Raw genomic sequence first — 20,714 nt, 5'->3', positions numbered from 1 at the left:
GTTTAAGTTGGAAAATACAAAAGTAGTTCAATACTAAAATTTTATCTGGTGGTGGTGATGATGCTGTAAATTTGCAACTCTAGCTATACCGATAAAAATTTGTTGTTTTTATCTCTATATGGTACACAAGATGAAATAGAAGGTTGCAGAGAATTGTTGGATCTGTAATTCAATCAGATGATGCTTGGCATGATACTGTGAGGCATTGCTTTGTGACCAACTCAAAAAATCAAAATCACGATTAAGAAGAATTCTTTTGTCATCTTGTAGCAGAGTAAGAAACTATGTGGATTTCAATTACTTGAAAATTGTTGTTTCCCATGGCATTTAAAAACCAGGTTAGACATACAAGAGTTTCATTTTTCTTAGATAAGTACTATCCTTAATATAAGGCACCACTAGATTGTTCATTCAGATATAAAGAGTCTCATTCTGGTTGTGTAGATTCATTTAATTGTCTGTTCCTTGATCTACATGAGCTTAGGAACATCAAAGGGATACAGAAAAATGGCTAACAAAGATCATTTCACGCTAATGGGTCCAATTGAGAGCGGGCTTGTGGATGATTTATTTTGATCCATTGACCTTGGGGCAGCAAGAGTGAGCTCTAGTTCAGGTGACACATTTGGAGCCATGGCATTCTTTATGTTGGAAGATCTCATCTCAGAATCTTCATATCCCCAAACAGGCACCACAGGGAGAAGGCATGAAGGTGATTTGGAGCATTTCATGTCTTGGTATTGGCTATCTAACTTGGCACCTTTTCCTACCAAATTAAGGTCTATCAGGGACAGAGTGTCTGTATGAACTTCAGGCTGAGCAGTCACTCCAGTGAGAGCTGGGGTTGTAATGGGCAATAAACCACATGAAATGGAGGCCTTATTACTCTTAGAACTGGAACTGTGAACATGAATATCTACTGTGTTGCAGCTGCCAACCTGTCAGAATTAAGAAGAAAAGAAAGATGAGAAGTTGAGTTGATCAGCATCAAACAGTTTTGAGATTTGGAAGGGTTATATATACCATGTCAAAGAGGCTAGATCGGCGCTTCTTCTTGATGAGACTGGTCTGTCTGAGGAAATATTTTTGTGCATGGCTTGCAACTTGGGTTGGAGTCCTTGTAGTGACAAAATTTCTTGAGATGCCTCTCCAGTCACCCTTGCCAAGCTTCTCTAGCCCTGCAAGAAATGTCCTGTGCTCCTCCTGTGTCCATGGAACTCCTAATCACCCACAAACCCCAAAAAAAAAAACAAAATCCATCACATAGACCCAGAACTGTTTCAGGAACTAGAATTTAAAATAAGAAAGGACAATTGATCACAATACAATATTAAAGATGGTTTTGAATTAAATTTCACATATTTCTATTTCTGTAATCCAAATTTAAAAGAAAGAAACCATTGACAATTCTATAACAGGTTTTAAAACAGGTTTAAACTGTGGGATTCCTTTTTCTGCCATTTCCCTTTTTTATTTTAGGAGAGAAGGTTATTTTATCTTCTGACATTGTTGGTTTGATTCCTTTGCCATCTAACTTATCTGGCTTATGGGAGCTGTTCAAGGACTGTAGTTTTTTTGTTTTTCTTTTGATTTGAATGGGTCTCTTCTACCAAAAATAAAAAAATTAAAAAAAAGCAACAATCATCAATACATAAGAATTTTTGACAAGGGCAGAAGCATTAAATAAAGAACCATAAACACAGAATTTGAAGGGTTATCTGTGAAAAAAAATAAATCTGGCAGTTTCCTTTTAGAGGAAAAGCCATTAGAGGAAACATATGAACAGAGCACAAGAAGAATACTGGAAAAGACAGTAAAATAAAGCAAACTCATCTGAAACTTACAGAAAATAATTCGGCTTATCTTCAATAAAATCAAAGCAATCAAAACAAAACCTTGACTTTGCTCAACAACTACTGAAAACTCATAAACCAACTAAAAAAGTAAAAGAGAAAGAACTTCTAGAAACCAATATCAGTTTTTTACGAGCCAAATGACTCGATACCCCTTTGAAACTTAACAGACACCATTATGGCTAGCCAGTAAAACAAAATGAAACATCATAACTAAACACAATTTTGTATGCTTGAAAATAGTAGTAGATATTTAAAGGAAAACAGAAAAAAGAAAAAAAAGAAACAAAGTTCAATCCATTCTCACCCTTTTTCCTCTCTTGGGGTCTACCCATAAGACCATCTGAGAGATACCCTCTGGAAATTTTATCAGAATTTTCATCACTGGAAATACGAGAAGAAGATGATGAGGAAGCAGGTGAGGCTGACAAAGCTGATGAAGTGGATGACAAGCAATCTGTGCTAAAACTCTTCTTCATGGCAAGTGAAGAAGAAGGTATTTCTAGTTGAACACCAAAAAGCCTCAGACCACCAACAGCACTTCCTCTGTAAATGGTGCAAGTCCTTGAATTATGTCCCATGTTCCCACAATGTGAGCATTTCCTGCCCATTTTCACCCAGACAAAGAACTTCAAAAACTAACCACCGACACCTACACATACAAACCAGAGAATGAAATATAAAGAGATACTCTAACTAGTGACTACTACTTATGGTTTGGTTGTGGAATACTGGTCTATATGAATGTAATGATGATGGAGGAGGTAGCGTTTAATAAGAAGGAAAGTGTAGGAAGGATAATTGGATGGACATAGTTTTTTTGTTGGATATTTTCCATTGTGGGACTCCAAAACAAAAAGAAATACAACAGTTAAGGAGAGTCCCACCACCATCTTTGTGTGGGTCAAAATTTTTATTTAAAAAAAATCTATCAATATAGAGTACCTATAGTTTGCAAGACATATTGTAGTGTTTAGGTGGGGACCTAGTTAATTATTTATTTTCATCTACAAATGCATTTATCTGTTCATCCATTTGGTACAAATCTCACATTAATATATTTTTTTGTTGGGCTTTGGGAATGAGATTCACAAATTCTTAGTGCTAATGTATGATCTAAATTTAAGCTGATGTGTAACGATCCAATCCCTCTATTGGTATGATATTGTTTGTTTTGGCCTATTGGGTCTCATGGTTTTAAAACGTGTCATATCTAATAAAGGAGGTTACTCTTTATCCCTTCCTACTCGATGTGAGACTAAATTTGCATTTCTTCACCAATCTTCCAAACCCCTTGGTATTAAATTGTCTCTTAGTGAAGACCCCTCAACAATCTCCTAAGCGGACTGGTACTATGCCAGCTTTTGGGTGTCACATTATGACTATACACATCCCCCACCCAATCTGGACCTTATGATTCAAACATTTCAGTGGGTGATATTTGATAGCAGGTGACTGATGGAACAGTTGGTGTGATGTTTAACTGAATGGTGATTAGCTTGCCAAAGGTTGTGATTTCAGTGGACCTGTACAAATATCTTGTACATGAGCTTCTTGTCTATTAATGGAAGACTTGGACAAGAAGAGTTAAAGCCCTAAGATATCTTTGGAGATGTGTAGCTGGAAAGACTGGAATGGCTTAGAAAGGAGGCGGGTTATGTTGGAAAATGGGAACTTCTAAACAGAGGATGTGGATCAACCAACACCACCTCAAAAGAAAATCTGCCAACACATATATGCTTGTAAGATTACATAAAACCAATGCTATTGTCAAAAAGGACTAAGTCAACTAGCTTTTTATATAGCATAAAAAAAATGCTTTGAATATTTGCTTGTTCACTTTCTAAATCCCCAAGTTTGAAACCTTCTATAGTTTCAGACATCAAGGGCCCAGTTACTACCTTAATTCTTATTCTATTGGCCGTATTTGGTGTACGAGAATTTCGTTATTACGGGGTCTGGGGAGGGGTAGATATGTACGCAGCTTTATCCCAGCTTCATGAAGAAGCTGTTTCCCGAGAACCCATGACTACTAAGTTGCAATGGACCAATCTTATCGTTTCATCGAGGCTTGCGCTTTCTAATTCTTGCTTTCAAGGGCCAACCACATAGAGATTTGTTCGAATAGCATTTCTATCTATTTTTGCCACATGAAGGCATGATTTGGTCACCTTGACTATTGAATAGATGGAAAATCTCTGGTTAATAATCCATGCGTCAGAGCAGTTTTTTGCCCTTGTTTCTTCAAATTCTTCAAACAAAGATTAACTTTTTAAATAATTTCAATATGTAAGTAAAATTAGATTGGATTAGATTAGAAGTTAACCCATGATCAAATGATAATATAAACAAGATATCCAAATTATTTGACGGTTAACCAATCTCCCTCATGTTAGCTAAATAAGTTATGGTTAGAATGATTCCCAGTGTTGGGTGTTAGAAAACCACCCCCCCCCCCCCTCTCTCTCAAAAGGAAAGAAGAAGAGTGGCAGAGAGTCCTATCGAGATGTTAACTGTTAGATTGTACCTAACAAACATTTTATTCCTCATGTGCTTACAATTCCTTTAAATTAAGGTATTAAATCAATCATACCAACTATCTTTGGTTCTGACTGGCTAAGCAATAACTAAATAAATATTGTTTCTTCTCTGGTAGGGGAAATTCTTTGTTAAAGAAATACACCTTTTCAATAAATAATCCACCTTTATCCTTTAAATCCTCTGTTCAGCAGTTGTTACCACTTACCAGAAGTGATATAAGCAAGTGGGCAGGTGCCATTTATACCAATCAAGCTTCTCTGCAATTAAAAAAACTCAAATAATTGAAAGTAAAACATTGATTTCATTGGAGTTAAGGTTACCTTACCCAATACCCAATACCCACATGCAACCCATCAAATAAACATTTTAGAATGGTTGCTGCTCTGAATTATAGTAATTGCAGACTTAGACTATCTACCAAGTTGCATTTCAGTCTCACTTCATTGGTTCATTCTTCCCACCTTCTTCCTTTGAAAAATTAATATTACTTGAAAAGGAAAGAAGGACCATTAGAATCAGTTAAACGCCACCCTTTGCAGATTGGCATCTTATCTGATTTTTTGTTTTACTTTTTTGGTAAGCCAATGAGTTTCGGATTACCTACCATGATCTTTTTTTATAAACACATGGGGTTGAAAAATGGGGAAGAAGGAGAAAAAGGGATATTCTCACTAGACAAGCAAGCTGATAATACAAAACAAGATAAAGATTGGAGATTGAGATAAAATAGTATAAGATCATTATTTTCTGAATTTCTGAAAGATTGCTTTTCCTACTTGCTTTGTCTTATTTTAAATGGGTTTCCTAATTACTCCACTGTATCTTAGCTCCAAGTTGGGCATTTTAATTAGTGCTTCTCACTATTTTCATTATAAGAACCTCCATTTGCCTATTAGTTGATCTTTTCAGAAGAAGAAAGGTGATTAATGCTGCTATGGAGTTTTTTCTATCCTTTATTTGACTTTATTTTGTAATTACTTCTTATCTGAAACTGAAAGTGCTTGTACTATTTATGGCACAAGTTTGAGGAATGCTAATCTTGGGCAAGACAACTTAAAAGGGTTTTAACTTTTATTTATGGATTATCTTCTCTTATCTAGTGAAATCTAACTCATTTCACTCACTTTCCAAGTCCAATGAAGAATTATGAGTTTATTAATGACGAATTTATAATTTGGCATTTCTAGTTTTCTTCTGCAAATCATCTAGGGGTATCAGACTATGTGCCCATCTGATTTGCAGGTCATGGATGAGGATTACTGAGAGTTTGATTAAAATTATGAATCTCTCCATATAGTGCTGAAATAAGGATTGATTGAACTTTATAAGGAACTTTTATGGGAAAGTAGCAGAAACCACTTTGGTAGCTTCCTTTTCCTTTCTTTTTTTTTTTATTTATTTATTTTTTTTTTTTCTTTCTAAATTTTTAAAATGCAGTACACATATGAAGATGTTTTATAATATGAGAAGATCAGATCCACCTCTCTTTTTTTCTTTGAAGTACAATGGAACCTTTGTAGCTTGTACTAAGGAAGTATTAATTAAGTACATGATTTGCATTTAGTGGATATATATTATAGTGTCCAGAACATGGGTTCTTTTAGTTTTTTGTAGTAGGGAAGTAATTAAGTACACTTAAGCATTAAGTAAGTACAATTAGCATTCAGTGGATATATATATATATATATTCATAGTGTCCAGAAGATGTGTTCATACAGGTTCTCTCTGGCAGGACAAAATACTGAAGACATTGGTACCCTGGATATGGGAATTCAACCTCCAAACCAAACAAGCTCCATGACAGGTGACCAACCTCTTTAACAGCAATAGGGCATTGGTTAGCTATCCTCCCCCCCCCCCCCCCCCCCCCCACCCCATGAGAGTCTGCACATGCATGGGCAGGTTGGTACCATAGTTTCTCTCTCATCCTTCTTCATTTAATGACTTGGGTCCCACTTTTATATGAATCGACACCTATAAACTCTCTTCCCTCTCTATTTCTCTTGATATTAATCTTTTTTATATAAATCGACACCCATAAACTCTCCTCTCCTGCCAATTTATACTTTAAAATTACTTAAATATTTGTGGGGTATAAAAGTGCAACACGTATCTGAGGACTAATGTGAATGCCCTTTGTGTTGAATAAGCACATTTATCTTACATTTTCACTGTAATGGGTCCTCGAGTCTAGAAGATATATGAAGATCAATTGTGCTCCATAACAATCTCTTTTTGTGGTTCTTCTAATCAAAAAGCATATGTAGTGTGATACATCTCACTGTAGGAAGGAACAAACAAGTGTTTTGATACAAATAGATAATATTAAAAAAATAACGGTTTCTTCATATTTTTCTTTTTTTTTTTGGGGGGGGGGGGGGGTGAGGGAAAGGGAGAAATTACACCTGAGGTTCCTTAAGTTTCCAAAAAGGATGTTTAAGGGACCTTAAGTTTGAAAAGTAACTTTTGAGGTTCTTTATTAACAAGTTTTGTTCTAAATTAGAATTATTTTCAATTTTACCCTTTTAAACTAGAATTTGGGTATCCCAAACACCTATGCATCATCTTCACCACCCACTGTGACCGTCCCTCTATTACAACCCATCTAAAACGGCCATCACACCTTTGTTCCTGCTTCTTGGTGACCTCCCACAACTGCAACTGCGCCGCTAACCCATTGTCCCCTTTTTCTTGGCATTAACACAATCTGGGCTTTTAATTTGTAGGCAAGAGATCCGATGACTAGGGTTGGAAAGAAATTGTTAGCAAAGATCTTTTTTGATTCTTAAGAGTTTGTTGATGGGCTTTCCCCTACAAGATGAGAGCTTTTCTCCAAAGCAAAGAAGAGCTTGAGACTTGTATAAGATAGTAAGAAATTAGGGTTCGTATCAGTTGCCATTATCTAGGCATGGCCACCTATGAGAGAGATATGAGTGGCAAACACAGAGCTCTCAGAGAAATTGAGGAACAAAACTCAGGGCATTTCTGAGAATAACAGGGCAAGGCATGTAAAGCTTGAATCATTTCATCCTAAGACACCTCCCAACTGTGGCTGGATTTTGGAGAAAAGGTGTGCCCTTGGAACATAAGCAATGAAAATTGTGAGCTTTGCAGAGAATGAGAATTAAATTAGCGTTTTTGAGGGTACCCATTAGTTATTTTCAGGTGCTCATGAAGCTGGTTTTAACCAATGATTTCCTTATGATGATTAGAGAGAGCTTGTGGAAAATTTGTTTAGTGAAGTTGATGAAATGGAGCATACATCCGGGTCGATAGAAATGCAATCGACGAGGGAGAGATCGTTAATAAGAGAGGTGAAAGAGGTGATGTTAGGTACTTGACCGATACATCAAAAGCTCCGAAGCTGATGGAACACATTAAATCAAGCCATTTAATCTATCACATACTAGGTTGGCCCAATCTAGCGTCCATACTCTAGAATGGGTCTCATTGAGCACATAACAGGTGAGCTAGCGGAAAGAAAAAAGGTGGATAGAAAAGATATGGGAATGGGGTAAATTTGGAAATTTATTCATTTTAGAGTAGTAATAACCAGCAAGCACCTCAAATGTCATTTTTTAAACTTAAGGCACCTTAAATATCCTTTTTGCAAACTCAGGGCACCTCAGGTGTAATTTACCTTCTTTTTTTTTAAACCATACCTTTTTTTTTTTTTGGATAGAAATTTTAAACCAAACTTTGAGATAGAATAAAAGGGCTTTTAAAGGGTATCTCACTCTCCCTAATGCTAGTGCCCATACTTCAGTTATTGATTGAAATAATTGGATTAAAATCCCTTGTATTGTTCCTGGCCTTCAAACTACAAATAAGAGAGTTCCACCTATTACAGGCTTTCTAGACCTGTTATTTTATGCCTTGCATCTTGAAGCAATGAAGTGCTAAACATGAATATGCTCAATACCCCACTATGAAGTCAAATTATGGATCACTAAGTACTAATCTTCAAAATGATCGATTACAGTGTTAAGCAAGTGGGGATGAGATGCCATGATGCACTAATCTCCATTAGTTGATTAAATTAATACTAAGTAGACCCCTTACTTGAAAGCTTACTGGATAGAATGGAATTTAAATCCAAGGAGGACTTTTTGCTAATCCAAGGAATAAATCCTTTTGAAGGCATTATTTTAGTGTTATTTTTATGTAGATTGTCCAACTATCCTCTGTGGGTAAATGTGAAAAAAAATAATAATAATAATAGATTTGGGAGATCTTTTTTTTTTTTTTTTTTGTTCTTCATTAATTAAGTAGTTAAAAAAAATAAAAATACCAATCCTTGCAATCATTTAAAGTAGAGTAAAGGCTTATTATATGGGTTAGGGAGAAAACAACCACATTTGTGGTCTCATTCACCTTCACATTATTGCTAATTTATTATATTATGGAAACAAATCAATATTGGACCACCAAAGCTTACTCAAAGTTCATATCGAATACTACTCGGATCCCATTTTCTTTGCTTCCCCCTTTTCATAGTGAATTATCATTATCACAAGAATCTATTATTTTTTCAAACATCACAAGGTATGTATATTACCACGTGGGCAGATGATATATCTATTTCGACCATTGAATAGAGAGGACATAGTTTAGATTTGTCTCATGTTAAATACCAAGACAAGAATATAGGGGGAAGAATATGATGCCAAGTAGACCATATAGTTGAGTTGGATGGTCAAATTTTACACGTGGTTAATTCAAGGCCAGTAGACACTCAATCTACCAGTTGGTTAAAAAAATGCCACATCAAATGCATCATACCGAATTTGTTAGAAATGAAGTGAAGTAAAATTCAAACAATGACAAAATAGAAAGTTTTTATGATCATTAACACGAATAAACTCTAATTCCACAACCAATACTACTTAACCAAACAGGACCTAGGTCTTATCGTTTAGAATGAAAATCTATGGGTAAAAAAATATATGGTAACATATTTCTTTTAACAGGTCGTCCACCATTAAATCAATGAATTGCACACTTAGTTATGCCATGTGAAAGGGTGACATGATAATTACACCTGTGGGATATCGAGGGAATGATTTAAGTTGCCCACATGTCAAATTTCAAACTTAAATCAATCATATATTATCTCATGTATTGGTTTGCATTCTTTTGATAGTCTAAGTATTGACGTGCACCCTCATGATAGTTTTGGGATTTTTCAATTTGTTATTGTCACTTGGCCAACTCCATTTAACTTAAAACTTGATATGTGAGCAGGAGACCAAGGAGAATTTTAACCTCATCTAACATGATAAAATTAGATGCAATCCATGGTACATTGCTATGTAGAAAAACTCCCTTCCTCAACAAAAAAAGGGTGGGGAAGAATATTGTCTGGTCGTACGACTCCTGTAGCCAAACACATGAGCTTGTTAAATTATCACTTCGCCCCCATGAAATGAAAAAATCTCATCTATATTGCTTCCTTTGCATATGTTCTATTGATCTCCACGCAGATGCATGGCCACGCGACCAGACAAAGATCTCTTTTTTCAAAAGAATTTAAAATCAGAAGAAAGTTTTTATACACGTGTACCAAACCAAAAAAATATATGTTTTAAAAAAAGAAGAAATAAAGGTGAAAGTTTTAAAAAGCAATGCTTGATGTCTTTTATGCTAAACAATAGACCAAAGGTCGTGCAGATATTCTCATATCAGAATCTCTAACTTCCATTGTGTCATTTCAGAATCTTTTACCTTCATTGAATGTATAACATTATTTAACATTGTTTCTAAAAAAAAAAAAAAAAAAAAGTAGAACATTATTTATGTACCTTTGGAATTAGACTATATTTTATAGGGGAAAGAATATTCCAAATTATGGTTTCTTGGATGGCTACCAAGGAAGGGTAGGCTTCTTGTATGTTCTCTGGGGCATTCATGGGGCCTCCTCCTCCATGATATGATGAGAGACCTTGGTGTTGAGTTTGAAGATATTATCTCTTCTATAAAATCTAGGAAATAATGTGGCACAATGAGAAAAACTAATCAACACCATGGCTGGCATCATCTAGTCCTACACCATATCATATTTTCTCAAAGGGGATTAATAGGTAAATGATAAGTTTCATAAAAGGGAAAGAGATTACTGCCTAGGCCTCCTGAGCCCTGCATGCGCATGCGCACACAAGCATCACCATGGGTGGGTTGTGTACTTCTACATCTAGGCGTAGGAGCCATGTGGGTTACGCTACTACTTAGTGTGCTTTTCTCCTTCATAAAATTACGAGAATGGAATTTCATAGTAGTGGCATGTTCATCAACAACAACAATACAGCCTTATCCCAACTAAATGGGATTGGCTAGATGGATCCTTTCAAAACAAAGGAAAGTAAGAGAAACTTAAAAGCAATTGGATAAGAAAGATAAGTAGTGGAAAATGAAAGATGAAAGTAAGAGGAAAGAGGATAGCCCAGGAATTCAAGAAAATCTCAGCTACATGGTGTCGTTAACGTGGATCCCTGCCCTCCAATAGGCTCTATCCGGGGTCATACTTGGTACAAGATCCAGACTATACATGTCATTCTTCACAACCTCACCTGGCCTATGGTCATTTTCGGCCTGCCCCTAGCTCTTTTAGCTCATTCAATTGGCATCAGATCACTTCTCCTTACTGGGACGTCCACAGGCCTCCGTTGTACATGGCCAAACTACCTCAGGCGACATTCTCTGAGTTTGTCGCTGATCGAAACGATTCCCACATCCACTCTAATATGTTCATTCCTCACTTTATCCTTCCTAAGTGGCATGTTCATAATTTTGTCAACATATCACATGAGTCCATTCATATTTATCACTTGGCAATAAATTGTGATTTAGTGATGGGCTAAATGACACCAATTATTGTGTCCACTAGACAGACCCATGGAAGGGAAAGAGCATTAATTCATATAATTCAATGACTGTTCAGTCCGTTGCTCCAAGTGGGAAGAGAAGATACATTCATGCATCAAAGGGTAGAAGGAATCTCTCTAGGAAAAGAAAATAAAGTCCAGCAAATATTAGAATATGCAAGAGAGTATGCAGAGATATATTTATCTTGAAGCAATAGTTCCTATCATTACTACAATAAAAGGCAGTTTTTAATGAAGATAAGGACTCCCATCAAGAAAACAGAGATTTCTTCTTTGTGGGTCGTTTTCAAACAGAAATAAAAAAGCAGTTCTGGGAAAAGATGGTGAATGTTTGAACAGGGAAAGGACTGGGATCAAAACCATCATTAAGATTTGAAGTCCAGTTTCCAATACTTCAAACATTTCTCACAATTTAACTCGTCTCCAGGGAGGCGTCTGCCCAGGGTTCTGCCAGGGGGCAACCAACGGTCGAGTTGTACCGCACACATTTCGGTGCATGTCTAGGGATGTGTATCCCATTTCCCATGCCCAATACCATTGAATCAGTTCTTCAGCTTGTAAGCCTGAAACATCTCTGAGAAGAGATCAATAATGTCATATAATGCTCTGTTTGTTTCGGCGTAAAATTTTACTTGAAATTTTCACTTCAAAAAAATATTGACATGTAAAATTTTACACGTTGAAAAATGTTTCAATGTTTGTTTTTTATGAAAAAAAGCATTGAAAAAATTTTCAACATATACTTTTTTATATTTACGAAGTAAAATTTACCAAGGAAAATTTTATACCAAAACAAATGGAGCCTAAGAGAAAAGGTTCTCTGAGCTGCCCGGGGAGGGTATGCAAGTATTCTCTCTTTATGTCTTTTTTACATGAAATGACCTTATTGCTCCAATGTTAGAAACCATTCCATTGCACTTCATTGGTGCACTAATGCCACTCGTTTGGAGTACCCTCTCCCAATCTTAAAACAGAAAAGAAAGAGAGAGAGAGAGAGAGAGAGAGACTTCCTATAAAATCCTTCAAGTAGTGACAACATTAAGAAGGCCCAAATGATAATTGTGGAGAGATGAGGCATATGGTTTGAACTTATGCACGAGTCAAATTTCAGATCCTCAGACGATAACTTGAGTCTTGTGACTACCCTCAGTCCATGTCCAATGCTCATTGTTTTGGTAGAAATAAGGAGGGGAGTGACTAAAAGATAATCCCACATCGTTTAGGTATCGAGAGAGTTTGTGGCTTATAAGTAGGGGCTAATCCCTTTCCTGTAGACGCATTTTGAAACCATGTGAGCCCAGCCCAAAGCATACAATATCACATGGACCACTCAGGCCTTAACATTCATCAATGTCTTGACTCTTGACTGTAATAATTGGGCCCGTCCAAACCTTCTCAAGTAACTAAAGTATAAAAAATACAATGGATTTTAGATTTCATTCTATATGAACTGGTATTTTTATAATTCTATAAAAATTTAAATTCTAAAATTGACTAAGAAGATGGTACGTGGGTTCCTCTATCACATAAACACACCCATTTTAGCTATTCAAATAAAAATATCCAGCTCAATTGGGTTGAATTTATTCTTTCTAGTAATGCAGACCAATTGATTTCTGTTTTTTCTTTTGGACATTAACCTAAGCCAGTATTTCCTTCACATAAAATGGCAGAAACACTTATTTGTTTTTCTCCTTTCTTTAAAGCCACCAACTTTTCTTCTTAAAACTTATCATTTCTTGACCCCAAACCCCTTTCTAAACCACCAAAAAGAAAGTATTACTGCCTCTGGATTCATTCAGGAAACTATAAGTAAAGTGTGCCATTGGCATTTTAGTAACAGTTGTTCCCTTCGTCTCCTTCCCAACAATTGAATCAGAAATACTGTACAAGCAAAAATCTGACCGTACCAAGTACTAAAAAGAACAAGAAAAAGAAAAAAGAAATACAAATATTTATCTTACGTGTGTAGCATGTTTTATTGTTTCACAGATCATCCCTGCACGAAGCCCTCCTTGCCTTTTCTCTCTCCCAGACAGCTGACTTCAATGCCTCATAGGAGAGGGTTGCTCCTAATCCCTCTGATGCTTCCTTCATTAGAGGACCACTGTAAGATTGGTGATGTTGCTGCTGCAGCTCAGGCCACATCCTTCCACTTCTGCTACCGGCATCATACCCAGGTGTTGACATGTAATGGGACTCCATGAACATATCACCCTCCAGTAACCGAAGTACCTTTTTCCATTGCAACAGAAGACAACAAAGGAAAAGGAAAGGTTAAGAAATAATTTTTACTGCGAGGCCTAGGCACCCAGCACCATGGTAGTCCCAAGGGGAAGAGGGGATGTTCAAGACCACAATTGGACTGGGTTCTCTACCTGGAAGATCTAACACTCCAAAGATAAACCAGAGCACAGGATTATAATCAACCATGGTTCTATTTCTTACCCAACTATTCAAACCCTCGTAACACCTATGCATATCCATTCTAAACCATGGTGACATTTCTTTGAGACTACACAAACTAATAGGTGCAACATAGAAAAGTGGAACAAAGTTGTAACAGAACCAGGTTTATCCAAATGAAACCTCCAAGTTCCCCCTCGATGCTGTTGAACTAATCTGCTAATTTGATATTTATTTTTGAGTGTCTAGTATCTGGAGAGGCAAATTCAAATTCCCTCTTACCTGAGACATGCGAGGCCTAGAATGGGGATCTCGCCGGATACACAAGGATGCAACATGTAGCATGCAATAAACCTCATGTTCTGAATACCGGTTGCCCAAGCGTGGATCCACCAATTCGTCAATGGCATATTCTTCTAATAAAGGGCGTGCCTGTTCCATATTGAAGACAATCAACACCCAAGGATCATTAAAACACAAAACATGTTTCAAGGAGGAAAGAAAGTGGAAAGCCATTCATCATGCTAACCACAAAGGAAAAATGTTCCTAACTTCTCGCATAACCCACATGAATGTTTTATTAATCTGAATTTGTCTTCCCATACCCATTCAGTAAGGCACTGCTGGCCCTTGGGCCGGTTTATGTCAACCGCTTTCCGCCCTGTAACAAGCTCCACCAGTACCACTCCAAAGGAATACACATCAGCCTTTTCTGTAATCTGGCCGCTTTGGGCATATTCTGGAGCCAAATACCTACATGAAGACCAATAGCTGATTTCATTTTCCATAGTCGATAATATAATTGAATTATTGAGTAAATCTTACAATAACTTTACCCAAATGTTCCAATCACTCTTGTTTCCACACCCATGTCTCCATTTGGCTGCCACCTTGCCAGGCCAAAATCTCCAACCTTCACAAATCAGAAGATGGTAATGCATCAGAAGACAATCTCTATATTCTATTGTTAGCATAATAGAAGTAATTTTTCATCATTCCATGGACAGACAGAAAGTTACATTAAGCATTGTGTCGTGGAGCATTGAGGCTAACGAGTTCTAGTCCTTTCTTTCCTATACTATCCATCTTTATGATAGGATTAGAATATCGGGACATTCCCCAAGACAAATGGTTTGGGTTAAGGTCAGTGATGATTTCCTGTCTTCTACAGTACAATTCTTTAGCATTCTCTTTGAACTTCCATGTACATCCAAGAGATGCATGTGTTAATCTCAGTAATCTACCAAGGATTTCAATCTTGGTATCAAGGATATATGATAGAACATCTGTGGTATCAGTCAGCATAAGCTGGTATGGATCAATACAGATCAGGATGGGTCAATCTGCCCAATCATTCCCAAGAATTAAATCCTTATATTCTATTGCTAATCTCTTGCCTGCACTAAATATTCTCAAAACTAATGATGCTACATTACCGATACAGAATATTTTCAAAATTCAAATGGTTACATCTTATATGTTTTATTGGGATTAGACTCCAAAAGGATGGGGTGGAGATCAGGCTTTGGAAGTCTTGGAAACAGTTCAACTTATTTAGATTCCACAGTTTCTCATAAAAATATTGTAGTCGAAGTGGTGAGTGGGTCAATTAGAACAGGCCGAGTCAGCTTCTCCTCCACCCGTGGGATAGAGGAAACGAAAATCAGCTCGACCAACCCTCGCTTGACCCGCTGACCTATGATCGGCAAATTTCTAAATCTTTTATCCCGTTTGTAAGTTTCGACTTGGTCATTCTTTCAAAGCAAGCATTCCTCTTTCTTTGCAAGAGAAGCTGAGTCTTTTCAACCATACAAAGCTTGGCTTCTCTCCCTGTTTTTCCATTAAATGCTTCTTTACAAATTATGAATTTAAATTTTGCAACACACTACTGAAACAGAAAATAAAATAGAAATCAAGCAGGCAGATGTCAAACATTGATGACTTCATACGTAATTATAACAATTGGTTCCTTTTTCTCTCTGGTTCCTCCTAAAACAAATTTTGACAAGGTTTTACACTGTTAAGCTCCTATAAATCATTCGTGATTTGGCCACATCAGTAACAACAGAGATTTCTCAAAGCGTTCTTCCTCTATTCCCAATGTGAACAGAAATCTTATGCATTTATCAATCTTTCATGTTATTAAGTCGCAAACCTAAGCATCAGATTCTTATTGAGTTTAGAAGACAAAACAGTTTTGACATGCAGATACGTGTTAGTATAATCATTCAAATCCTTCACAAAAAGGAGAAGAGAAAATGCCATACCAGTGGTTCAAAATCATGGGTTATGAGGATATTGTTTGGCCGCATATCACGGTGGACTATACAGCCCACCCTGCATTCTTCATGAAGATAGCGTAACCCTCTTGCAGCTCCAACTGCAATTTTTTGTCGTGCAGACCATTCTAATGGATCACGATTTCTTCCTGCAAATTCCCAGTTCCTAGTTAATAAATTTACCCCAGTTAAAAGTGGAAACATTAGCTTTTTTATGAGATAAATACTATTGCAGAATCAAATCCTCTATTTGCAGATTCAATCTCGAATTCTTAACAAATGTCCTAGAAAAGGAACCTCAATTTTCTTTTCTAGAATTTCTATCAATTGTCATGATGTGTAAACATATGTTATGATCTGCATAGAATAGCATATGTAATTGGGATTGAGTAAGGTTTTGATGATGGTGGTTCCAGAAGGGTAAATTCTAACTACATAAAAATTTCAAGAGAACAAAAAAGATGAGAATTCCCATTCCCGACATCTATGCTGTTCTATATCATCAATATGAAACAGTCAGCATGCCCAAAACCAACACATTACAATGGAAACTTAATGCACCCCGTCATTCTTTGCTTTCTCTGTCCTGAAGGAAGGAGATACTTTCACTGTATTAGATTTAAGGCCAATTGTTTATCCCATAATATGCACAGTTGATTAATCATGATGGTAAATTTTCTATAGGGTGCAGAAAAATCACCATATAGATGAGAGTCCAGTGATCCATTGCAGATGTATTCATAGACTAGCAGCCTTCTTCTGTCCTCAACACAGAACCCAATCAACATCACAACATTTCGGTGCTGTGCACAACTTAGAACTTCCACTTCTGAGCAGAACTCAAGATCCCCCTGAGAACTAGCCAGTTTGTGTTGCTTAACTGCAATTGCCTGACCATCTGGCAGGACACCTCTGTGTACAGACCCAAACCCACCTTCGGCCAAGAAATTTGCTTGTGAAAATCCACCTGTAGCAAGTTCTAGTTCAGCATAGCTAAACCACCTTGGAGGTTTTCCAAATACAGGTGCTTTATGCTGACATATTGAACAAAGCGGAGGTGGGCCAGCAGGTGCATTTCTGGATAGTGAAACAGCTTCTCTTACATTTCCACTGTAGTCAAAATCAGGCCTATAGTTTACTCCAATTCCAGCTTCTCGATCGAGTTTTGAGAATTTCTCTAGTAATGCTTTAGCTGTAGAGGTCTGTGATTTATCATTGATTCTCTGTGAGCTCCCTTCAACATTCTTTGACAATTGGCGGCCAGAATTCAGAATTTCTTCCATCCATGGCTTAAATCCGAAACTCGTTGAAGGACTCAAATCTTCACTTTCCGTGTCTGAGCTAGATTCTTCCAGGTTAAAGCTTTCCTTGGTGGCTATGGACTCCTCTTGCTTCACATCTCCATTTCTTTCGGAAATGAAAAATGGTGAAGTTCCTGGATCTTCACTCGATAAGGAAGATGTTCCGGCTTCAGTTGCAGTAAATGGTGTCCCAAACTCTGGACTGCTACTTGGAGTTACCGCCGGCCCTCGAATGGAATTCTGAGATTCACTGCTGCCTTTTGAATGTTTTTCTGATGCTTCTTCAAATTCAGAAGGCAATTGACAGGCAACTTCAGGTTCCTTTGTAGGTGACCCAACCAAATTGAGACGAAGAACTTTAGGCTGAGAACGTTTCATAACCACAATGTTGCATTGCAGCTCTTCCATGCAGCGTTTCTCCTCATGCTTCAGCTGTCTGCATAGATAAAGGAGAGGAGAATGAAAAGCTGAGAGAACTGAATATTAAGAACAGAACTTTGTGGTGTCACAAGTGCATATCACTTTATAATCCCATGTTTCCAAAATTGCATGATTTAAAGTTAGTAACAAGGTGTTGCTCTATATAATTACTTGTCCAATACCACCCAGTGAACTTCAGCTCTCTTGGCTTCTGCAGCTACTGCTCCACATGGCGATCCAGAGACAACTTTTATTTTGACATTTACCTGGCAAACAATAATGGGGAAGCAGGAAACATTAGTTTGGGAACAGAGTCCGAAAATCAAAACTCCGTGATACAGGAGAAGGATGAGAAATTATTTATCAAAGAGGGGAGAGAGAGAGAGAGATGAGGAACTCACATTGTTTGGATCATATACATCATGTAGTTGAAGCATCATTTGGGAACAGGAGTCTTTAATATCAGACTTGTGCTCTAAGCTGGTTCCAGAGTGATACCTGTGGCCACTGGCACAATCTCCTGCAAATCTTGGAAAACCCCATAGCTTTCTACCTGAAATCAAATATAATGTTCCACTACCCATCAAAACCATCTTATCAGAAGCTAGGACGTTGGGGCACATGAAAAATTAAAGAGAGGAAATTCAAGGGTTTGGAATCAACTATAAACTTGTCAATAATAATAATGGGAAATTCAAGGGTTTGGAATCGTTATACTGCTCCAACCAAACAAAGCTTGTTAACTCCAAAGTCAAGGACAGGATTTTAAGCATCGCCAAAACAAAGAGGAACTTGCCATGACTAGTGGTAAATACACCACAATTAATCTCCAGCGCAGGATCGGGTTTTTGACATCAACATGATAATGTCAATATCAATTTTTAAGCACACCATTACAACTAAGCGCCAATAACGAAAAGCACAAAATCCATTTGCAAGTTACCCAGCAACATTCATTCTAATGAAAGAACAGGCATAGATCCGTTCTGAAAGAAAGAAACAAGGCATAGACACAGACTTAAGAAAGGAAAAGGAAGATACCCGAACTCTGTGCAGGAACCACGACCAGAAGCGTTATACAGTCCCCCGGCTTAACAACGTGAGTCAAAGCCCACACAAGGGCCGTCTTGGGAATTTCCTTGGATGCCTTCACAGCGACGACAGCCTTCTCAGCGACATCCGTGCCCTTGTCCTGCTTCCCACGCTTCGGTGGTAGACTCATCAGACCCTGTGTATATTTCAATCAACTCAACTCCTTGTTCAATAGGTGCACCCTCTCAAACCCATCACAAGAGAGATTGATTTCCAACTCAGAAGCGCAGCCCAGAGAGAAATAAATCCAGAAAAAGGGAGAAGATGAGCTACGGGAAGCAACCAAATAGTGCACCAGTACTTCGTCCCCACCAAATTACTCAAACATTAACACAAACCCTAAAAGTGCTGACTGTTCTCTCCAAAAATAGAAAATCACTGATGGTTCTCTCCAAAAATAGAAAATCACTGATGACAAGACGCTTTTAACCTGCTAGAGAAGATGAAATGTTCATGAAAGGCAGAAGAAGGGCATTAAAGCATTTCTAAATGCTTTCACGCAACAGAACTGTAAACTTCGCCTGATCAGAGCACTCTCTCTCTCTCTCTCTCTCTTCTTTATGAATAGAAAGAAAACTCTTGCAGACAAAAAGGTTAATCGACTGAATACTCTTTCTTTCTTTCTCAGTTCTTTTAACCTCTCCTTTTTCGTTTCCTTTATTACTCGGTTACTCCATCAAGAAATTTTGCAAGAGTATCCCACTTAAAGAAATAAAATCTTGAATACCCTTTAATAAAAGAAGCTTTGAGAGCAGAAAACAAGATAACTGGAGTGAAGCAAGTCTGTTTGTACCCAACGGATTTACTGAAGTACCTTTTGAAGCTCAGCACAAGTAAATGCAGTGTCGTGCACAGGTAAATGACACAGACAAGGTTGGATCTTCAATATATCTTCCACACGGCAGTGGCTTTTCCTTTCAATCGGAACTTCAAATCACATGGCCAAGCAGTGAAACTAATCACAGAACTTCAAATTCTTCATAAAGCAAATGTGCTGGCATCGAATAAAAAATGAGAAACATCCAAGACATAGATCAGGTCGATTGTGTATGTCCAACCAAAACGATCAAATCACCTCTTTCAGTTGCCAGAAGTGACATCCGTATCTCTGTAAAATCCCACTGAAAGAAAGATTTAAACGTAAAAAGGCAGAATGAACTTCAGCAACCCAAAATGCTGGTCAATTTGAACGATGCACGGCTCTGTTCAGCCAGAAAATTTTACTCCATTCAAACCAGAACAATCGACGAAAGGAGCAGTTTCACTTCCACCGCATAAGCACCAAAACTACGAAATTAATGAAGCATCGAACCAGGAAACGAGATCAGTTCGATCGGAGTTCAAATTGTTTTAAATTTTTGTATGAGTTTGAGCTCCCAGGACCAAAACTAATAAGAGAAGAGAGGCGATTTTGATATGGAAAACAGTACGGATTCAAAACCATTAAAAAGTCCAGCTCAATCCAGAGGTATCACGTCTTTCTAATCGATTACTCTCTCTCTCGCTATCATCGCCAGTTCCTTTCAAACCAGAATACCATGGTAGGAAACAGATACGGAGGTGGAAGAGAGGGAAGAAGAAACCGGAGAGCAAAGAAAGGGATCTGAGCTCTCAACCACCTTCATCCACTGAAACAAAGACGAAATAAAGACAAAAAACACAAAATCAAAGATTATCTGCAACACTAACTAACATGCAAATGCAAGCAATCTCCTTCAGGTTCTCCCTCAAATCCTCCACTCCTTAGTTCTTTCCCACACTCCAAGTCTCAATCGCTATTACAATCCTCTTACCTGTAGTTGCAGAAATTTCTTCAAATCGCCGTAGAGATTGTGTTGCAGCACCACCCCTCGTTTTAGACGAATTTTCAAAATTACCCTTATGTGTTAGGTACATCAGAATTCAGTCCATGCTTTGAGGTGTTGTATTGTATCGATCATC

The 20,714-nt window shown here is 37.5% G+C and overlaps 2 protein-coding genes and 1 long non-coding RNA gene across 3 annotated transcripts; 1 reads left to right on the top strand and 2 right to left on the bottom strand.

The window, feature by feature from the left end:
* Positions 1-276: 276 nt before the first annotated feature.
* LOC122669681 (transcription factor MYBS3-like) lies at positions 277-2,573 on the bottom strand. The gene is made up of 3 exons (XM_043866511.1): positions 2,161-2,573; positions 1,024-1,220; positions 277-938 (listed from the first exon to the last, which is right to left on the bottom strand). Exons 1-3 carry the CDS (start codon positions 2,462-2,464, stop codon positions 522-524), a joined length of 918 nt encoding a protein of 305 aa, XP_043722446.1. The 5' UTR covers positions 2,465-2,573; the 3' UTR covers positions 277-521.
* Positions 2,574-8,546: 5,973 nt separating this feature from the next.
* Positions 8,547-18,456, top strand: LOC122668124. The gene is made up of 3 exons (XR_006333904.1): positions 8,547-8,558; positions 15,270-15,274; positions 18,331-18,456. It is a non-coding gene; the product is annotated as an uncharacterized LOC122668124 (long non-coding RNA).
* Positions 13,072-19,146, bottom strand: LOC122668123 (inactive protein kinase SELMODRAFT_444075-like). Its single transcript, XM_043864697.1, has 9 exons — positions 18,723-19,146; positions 18,083-18,234; positions 17,853-17,947; positions 16,661-17,697; positions 15,949-16,109; positions 14,518-14,594; positions 14,287-14,434; positions 13,964-14,113; positions 13,072-13,510 (listed from the first exon to the last, which is right to left on the bottom strand). Exons 1-9 carry the CDS (start codon positions 18,901-18,903, stop codon positions 13,262-13,264), a joined length of 2,250 nt encoding a protein of 749 aa, XP_043720632.1. The 5' UTR covers positions 18,904-19,146; the 3' UTR covers positions 13,072-13,261.
* Between the last annotated feature and the right edge of the window lie 1,568 nt (positions 19,147-20,714).

The sequence above is a fragment of the Telopea speciosissima genome, chromosome 7 (assembly GCF_018873765.1).
Source record: "Telopea speciosissima isolate NSW1024214 ecotype Mountain lineage chromosome 7, Tspe_v1, whole genome shotgun sequence".
Lineage (NCBI taxonomy): Eukaryota > Viridiplantae > Streptophyta > Magnoliopsida > Proteales > Proteaceae > Telopea > Telopea speciosissima.
Note: the sequence above shows the minus strand (reverse complement) of the source record. Positions and strands in the feature narration are given on the sequence as shown.